Source organism: Mus pahari, chromosome 5 (genome assembly GCF_900095145.1).
Source record: "Mus pahari chromosome 5, PAHARI_EIJ_v1.1, whole genome shotgun sequence".
NCBI classification, from domain to species: Eukaryota; Metazoa; Chordata; class Mammalia; order Rodentia; family Muridae; genus Mus; species Mus pahari.
The window spans coordinates 105,709,810-105,717,435 of record NC_034594.1 but is presented as its reverse complement, the minus strand read 5'-3'; the positions used below and the strand labels follow the sequence as shown (position 1 = coordinate 105,717,435).

Sequence of the window (7,626 nt, the reverse complement as noted above, 5' to 3'; positions counted from 1 at the left end):
GGATAGGGAACTTTTGGGATAGCATTTGAAATGTAAATAAAGAAAATAATAAAAAAAAAAATCAACTACTCATAGATAAGGACCAGTGGCCCTGGCAGAATGTGGTATTGCACATAGATTGAACATGGCACCTGTCTCTGCTTTCACAGCGATGTGCATGGCCCCACTTACTTGCATTATTTCATTTTCTGTAGCTTTTTGTTTATTCCCCACTATTTTGCTAACTTAGAGGGAGAATTTTTGTCTGTGTAATCTCATAGTACTAGGAAATACTGATTGTTTAATAGTAATAAATAAATGTTTATGATGACTGTAAGAGAGAAGCTTGAGAGCTTTAGCTACTCAGGTTCCAGTTCTGAATCTACAACAGTGTGATATTTCCCAGTACTCTTCCCTTCTCTGGGCTTTGCCTCTTACTTCTGTCTAGCAAAAATTTTTAAGAGCCCTGGAATTATTAAGTTTGTAGAAAGGCAAGTGAGCAGAGGCAAGGGCATGACTTGGCAGGGCATCCTGGCTTTGTTTCCTGGGGATCAGTTTGCTAGGAACTGGTTTCTGTTGGGATTAGAAGTCTCTGTAAGCAGCAATGGGGGAGAACCTGATGAAAACTTCAATTGTGTTCTTATAACACCTTCTGCAAGGTACCGGGAATCAATATTCTTGAGGTAGCTGAGGTGACATCATATGTTTGTGAAAGGACTAAAAGCAGGTGGGGTAGATTTTGTGGAAAAGACTGGTGATTAGGCCAGGTTCCCTGTGGGAAACATGGGCTAATATTATGTTTCATGTTGGCAACAGAGCCTGTGGGAGTCTCAGCACCTGTCTCCAAGATGCCAGTGCACCGAGAAGGGGAGGATACACCTGTGTGACTTTTCTAAAGAATGTGTCTCTTTTTTTCTAATCTGCCTTCCCAATCCCATTTTTCCCTTAAATATGTGGTATTTATGACTGAATTTGAGAAGGTTTTGGAATATGGAGATGAATTTTGGAAGGTCAAAGAAATGAACTCTTATTTCAGGATTAAGCATTAGGGAACATAATCCCCATCTGAACCTTGATGAATTCACCAGGTGTTCTCTGAATGGAGGACAGTTTCCAGAGGACTGATTCATCTGCGCTGGAAGGTGCTATCATTTAAAGGCTACATGAGTGTCAGTGAAACCTTGATTGTTTTTGCTAAAGGATCAGTGTTGTCCATCAGCATCTTTTCTGAGTAAGATATAAATCTCTTTCTGACTCCCAAGACATGTGTAGTTAGTAGTGTCTCAACTGTAACCACGCATAGACAAAGAGGCAAAAGTGCCCAGGGGAAACTCTGTTGGCTATGTCTGCTGATTCTGAGTTTGAACCTAAAACATCACTTGCTGTGATTCAATTGGGTATCCATTGAAAATAGTTGAATAATGATGTTCTAGCCAGTGGAGATTAGTTATGACCAAGCCTGCTGCCCAGAAATACTGCTTGGACAATCTGCTGTAGTAGTAATATTCAATTCAGAACTAATTTCACTCTAAAAGTGGAGAAATAGAAACCAATAATTCTTTATGGTGTCTATTTGGAGCTATTTCCCTGTTAGTTAGTAGAAAGGAACTCAATTTCAAAAGTATACACTGTACCAGTTGGTGGAGTTAAAGACATTCAAGTTGTGTGTGTGTGTATGAGAGAGAGAGAGAGAGAGAGAGAGGAGAGAGAGGAGAGACAGAGAGACAGGAGAGAGAAAGTCAGACAGAGAATTCACATACCATAAAATTCATTCCTTTTGGTGTCTGTGAGCCTATTTCCCTGTTAGTTGGAGAATGGTACTCAAACTCAACAGAATGCATTGCACTATTTAGTGGAGTTAGACGTGTGTGTGTGTGTGTGTGTGTGTGTGTGTGTGTGTCTGTGTGATAAAATTCACTTCTTTAAAGTGATTCAGTGTGTTTTCATATACTGACAAAATTGTGCAAAAGCAAACCAGCAACGTTAAATTTTGACTTGAATCAATGAATGAAGTAGCAAAGGTAGCTCTTGAGCACATGCAACTTGCTTAAAAACTTCAGTCCTCGCAAGGGAAGCTATTTTTTTTCATGTATCATTTTTAAATATGGTAGAAAAACAGTCAGTTATTTTTCTTAAGACTTACAGTGTGATTTCTTTCTGTTGTTGGTTATATTTGATTCTTAGGTTTATTGGAATTTACTTCTGTGAGTTTATTAGTAAAGAATAGCCGGGCAGTGGTGGTGCACACCTTTAGTCCCAGCACTTGGGTAGCGGATTTCTGAGTTCCAGGATAGCCAGGACTACACAGAGAAACCCTGTCTCAAAAACAAAAACAAAAAACAAACAAAAAAAGTCAAAGCACAACCAAGACTTAGGTGCCCAGAGGAGACTACTTCCAGCACTCCTCCCTTCATGTAGCTAGTTCATGCTGACCTTAGTACTTGGTGCTTTAGAGATATCCAGGGAGCTTTCATAGCTCAGAGGCAGCACTTTTAGAAAGTATAGCTTGGCTTCTCCCGTATAGTCTAGAGAAAGAAGCTTTAAGGGCCCTGTCATCTCTGTGAACTACAAAGGAGACTTGTAAAGTCTTGATTTGGTATGGTAGAACATGATGTGAATAGTGTGTCTTTGAGTGTGTTCACATGTGCACATGAGCACTTGAGCACACAGGGAACTTTGAGAAATTCCTTGTGCTTTTATAAATTGCCCCTTTTTCTTTCTGCCCTTATGGTCATCCAGAGTATGGAGGGGTCTCCGGCCTGGGCACATGGCCTGAGTGTGCTAAGAATCAGTGCCCTTTTGTTTCTTTCCCCTTATGTGCATGGACTGAGGCTGGCACAGCTGCTTTATTGAGGACCACTGTTTGTTGTAACAACAGCAGCAGTACATTCTGTCTTGGAAGACAGGACCGGAGGGTAGGGGTGGCCAGAATCTTTCTTACTGCCTTCTTCAATGTTCTGAGGATGATAACAAGGGAGAGACTTTCCTTCTAGGCATGTTGCAGGGGAGGGGTACTATATCACTGACCAGTGACAGGTGGTGTCTATTAGTAGTCTCCACTGGGTTGAGGAAGGGATATCACTCCTCCCCTTCTCTCAGGATGTGCTCACAAGGGGAGGGGTAGGGGAGAGAAGGGGAGGGGAGAGAAGGGGAGGGGAGGAGAATGAAGGGAAGGACTTTCTCTGAAGTTGCCATGGAGCACAGATCTAGGATATAGAGTAGCGATCCAGTCTGTTTGTGGATTACTCAAAATATATGATGACTTATAAATCAGTGACCCAGCCTAAGCTTGATCTTGGGGCCCTGAATCTTATTCAGCAAGAAGATGAAGTTGAGATTCCAAAAAATTAAAAACTATTTACCCAGAAATACTGTCAATGGAGTGTCTGCTTCTCACTTCTTTAACAAGTCAGATAAAGGTCAAGTTAGCTTCAGCGCTGTCTTAGTTACTTTTCCTGATGCTGTGACCAAATATTTTGACAAAGGCAATTTAAAGAAAGATGGGGTTCTTTTGGATCAAGGCAGCAGGAGCTGGAAGCAGCTGCTCAACATTGTGTCTGCAGGCAGAAGGAAGAGAGCAGTGAATGTTGGGTTGCTTCCTCATTTTATTTTGTTCAAGACCTTAGTCTGTGGAATGGTGGCACACTTAGTCAAGGGATCTCCCAACCTAAATTAACTTCATCTAGGTTGTACTCAGAGGCGTGTCTCATAGATAATAAGAGACTCCATCAAGCACTGACCACCATAAACCCTGTTAGTACTGTTTGTATGGCCCTTCATATAATAAACTTTCAGTTTTTCTCATCTGAAATATCTTAGAAACTAGTAACTTTGAGTTTTTCTAATCTGAAATATGTTAGAAGCTAGTAATGGAAATAATAAAATGAGCTGTACTGTCTGCACCCTTTATGTAATGTGTTTAGTAAATACAGACCCTTTCTGTAAGGGTCAAGAAGGAGGTGCAAGGATGAGATACAGTTCATGCTACACTGATTGCTCATTGACAATTCAACAAGGAATCTCATGCTGGCAAACTTCTAAGACACATTGATAAAGCTCACAGGTGGCCCCTGTGATGTACTTATCTTATGGATAGTACAATTTCAGAGCAGCCTACTCCTACATTAGTATTATGGGACATTGTCTATAGTTCCCACAACAGTCTAGAATGTTTCTGCATTCCTGGCTGGCTGAGAGGTTATTGAAATATAGTCTTAAGGGAGTCATAGATGACCCAGAGGGTCTTGATAGTCTCAGTATACTTCCATCTCCCTTCGCGTCTTTGTTCCTGAAAAGCCGTTTTACTCTTAAGAGATGATTCTTATTTAATGGACAAGTTTTAAGTAATATTGATGACCCACACATGCTCTCTACCCTCAATTTTCCTACCTACTGGCAATTACTGCTAGCTTTTCGTTAGCATACGTACAAAGGGGGCAGATGCTTCTGGGAGTGATCATAACAAGGGTTTTTACCGGTAAGAAACCCCAAAATGCCACAAGAACCATATTTCTGACATGACCTCCATAGATCTCTTGCACATGTGCGCACGCGCGCGCGCGCACACACACACACACACACACACACACACACAATCTCCTATACCCCGTTGTAATCAGACTCTAGAATACACAGAACAAGAGAGCTTTGATGAGTGATGATGTAGGCAGCTTTTCTGTGAAGCATTCTGCTTGCTCAAGACAATCTTGCAGTGCTCAGTTTCAGTTCAGGTTGGGTTACTGGAGGGCTGGCCAACATTCAGGGTTGACAGGAGAAAGATGAGGAAGAAGATTGTTTTTGGAGATTGCCTAGGGTCACTTGCAAAGAGCTAGCTGTGTCTGTCATATACTGATACCTACAGAAACTTTATAATAAAGAAGGTAGGAATAGATTTTGGATTTTAAGTATTCTAAGGCAAAACCCAGTGCACCTTTGTCAATCCTCGTTGCTTTAAGAAAGGAGATTACAAAGATTTCAGCATCATGGCCCTTATACTAAAATTTCATCTAGGGCTCAGATAAAAACTTTCCCCATCTGCCAGTGCTATGGGAAATGAATTAAAGCATGTGTCATAATATAGATCCTTCCTTTCAACCTCCATTGGAGGCATGCTTGGAGGTGAGTATGCTGGCAGAGAAAGGGGAAGAAAACAATTGCTCTATTTTGATGCTAATGGGGACTGGATGTAAACTAAGCTGGACATGCACTATGTGCCTACTCTGGGCAATGAAGCTGCCCAGTGTTGGCAGGCTGTGTGCCATGACTGCCAAATCTCTTATCAGTAAAATATGTAGTATTGTATTCATGGCAGATTCAGTTGCATCTGAAGCTGCCATTGCTGTGGTTCCACAGTGATAGCTTTGCTAGCCCTGTGCAGGAACTGGGTAGGATTCTGCCAAGCAGGAGTGTGACTGGACATAGTTCTACCTCCGACAAAGAGACTATGAGGCAGGTAAGGGTAGAACAAATGAGGAATGAGTGAAAAGCTCTAAGGCAGCTTATCATCATCTTCATCATTATCATCATCACTATTTTTTGCTGCTCCTTCACCTCTAAACATAGGTTCTTGAAGATTCACATTCTGTGATATTGGAAACTGAAACCAATTGACCTCAAATGTGATTTTCTAGAAGTCATGGTGAATATTTTGTTCTTGGTTGCTATTTGACCTTAGAAAGGCATCATTCTACCTCCATGAAAATATAATGTCCCTTACCCTGCTTCATAGTTTCTGAAAATATTTTGAAATGATGAGGAAAAGCATAAAAAATAAAGTTAGTCATTTGCTTGGATTTATATCCCAGCTTACTGAGATTTGACAGTTTGTCTTCTTTAAGACTCAGTATTCAGACTTTAAAATGGGGTTAACATGATTCACCTGATTCTTCATTTGAGTTCCTGGCCAGAAAAGAACCCAAATTCTGGATGGAATTAGCTCCAATAAATTGGTTTGTAAATATTTAACACTGACAATTATTTTGTCTCTTATGCAACTTATTCTAACTAATTGAACAGATTCTTGGTCACAAACAGTTTTCGGTGGTCCAAAAAGAGGTGTTAGAGGTTTTTAGAGGTACCTCATAACATAGGGCCAGTTTCACAGGCTATTTATTAAGGGCTTTGATACCCCAGGGTACAGGGAACAAGTGAATGGAAGGCAGGTAAGTATCTGTGTGTAAGGTGTATATTTAGAGCTGTCTGTCTGACCACATTCTTCTGTTTTCTTGCAGAGATCAGGGCTCAGCTCACAGAGCAGATGAAATGCCTAGATCAGCAGTGTGAGCTCCGGGTGCAGCTGTTGCAGGACCTGCAGGACTTCTTCCGCAAGAAGGCTGAGATTGAAATGGACTACTCTCGAAACCTGGAGAAGCTAGCCGAGCGCTTTCTAGCCAAGACACGAAGCACCAAGGATCAGCAATTTAAGTAGGGACTTCATGCAAATTGCTTTTAGAAACTTTGAGAGTGAGGTCTGGGGTACAAGGAAGCAGAGGGTACTACTTAGATTCAGGCTGATTCTAAAGTTGTTGAAAGTCCTCAAGAATTCTTCCTTTTCCACATTACTCTTAAGTGGCAGTTGTTTGTCAAAAAACAGATTAAAATACATGGGGGAGCCAAGCTAATGAGTTTTATACCTTTCCTGTATGTCAGCCACTGGTCTAAGAGGGGTGTGTGTATGTGTGTGTGTGTGTGTTTTATTACCATCTGTACATAAATATGGTTTCATTATGATGTATATGCATGTATATACTGTATTTCAGTTATATTTACTCCTACCACTACCATACTACCATACTACCCTCTCCTGCTCCCTGCCACTCCTACCAGTTCCCTTCCTCTTCCTAGCTATCCCCAACGGGAAGATTTCTTACACATTCATGCAAATAATACCTTATTGCACATCCCTTGAACTCCTTCCTAGTGCTTTGAGATATGGCAGAGAGCAAGCATTTCTTTTCCATGTAGGTAACATTTTAATTAGGAGGAGGAGGTGGGGAGTAAACAAATTACAATCAGGTAATTTGACGTTGAGGTGAGTGCTGTGAATGGGTAATGAAAGTGGTGCAAGGACTTCAAGGGGGCCATTTCTATTCCTTTGACCATTACTTTATGCTTGATGCATTCCAGCTTATTCCTGTCTTATCTTATTCAGAGCAATAATCCAGTTGTTAGCCCTCCCCCCTTTTAATTCCATCTAGGTACTGTGCTCTGTGTTGGTTCCTCTGGGAATAAGATAAGCTTTGGAATACTTGGTTAATAGGGAAAAGAACTATAAACTATATAGGAAAGGGGGCTTTAATAGAGATAGAAGAAAATAGATATTTTCAAAAGTCGTGAAAAACATGGTTAAGTAGAATGGGTACCAAAGGATAATGCTTTGATAGCAAGCATAGAATTTCACATTTGACATGCTCTGTGGTAATGAGCATTTGAAGATATTATGTTAAGAGATAGACCCAAGGAAAAGTATGGGCAAAACTCTGTATGTGTGTGTGTGTGTGTGTGTGTGTCTGTCTGTTTCTGTTTCTGTGTCTGTGGGGGGGTCTGTGTCTGTGATGTGTGTGTGTGTGTGTGTGTGTGTGTCTGTCTGTCTGTCTGTCTGTCTGTTTCTGTGTCTGTGGGGGGGTCTGTGTCTGTGGTGTGTGTGTG

General features: G+C 41.1%; 1 protein-coding gene across 3 annotated transcripts in view; it reads left to right on the top strand.

Annotated features, from left to right (window-relative positions):
• Srgap2 (SLIT-ROBO Rho GTPase activating protein 2) overlaps window positions 1-7,626 on the top strand; it is a 233,408-nt gene that overhangs the window by 86,448 nt on the left and 139,334 nt on the right. For all 3 annotated transcript variants that reach the window (XM_021197309.2, XM_029538251.1, XM_029538250.1), the window contains exon 3: window positions 6,210-6,402. In XM_021197309.2, the coding sequence (XP_021052968.1) occupies window positions 6,210-6,402 (193 nt within the window). The remainder of the gene's footprint in view (window positions 1-6,209; window positions 6,403-7,626) is intronic.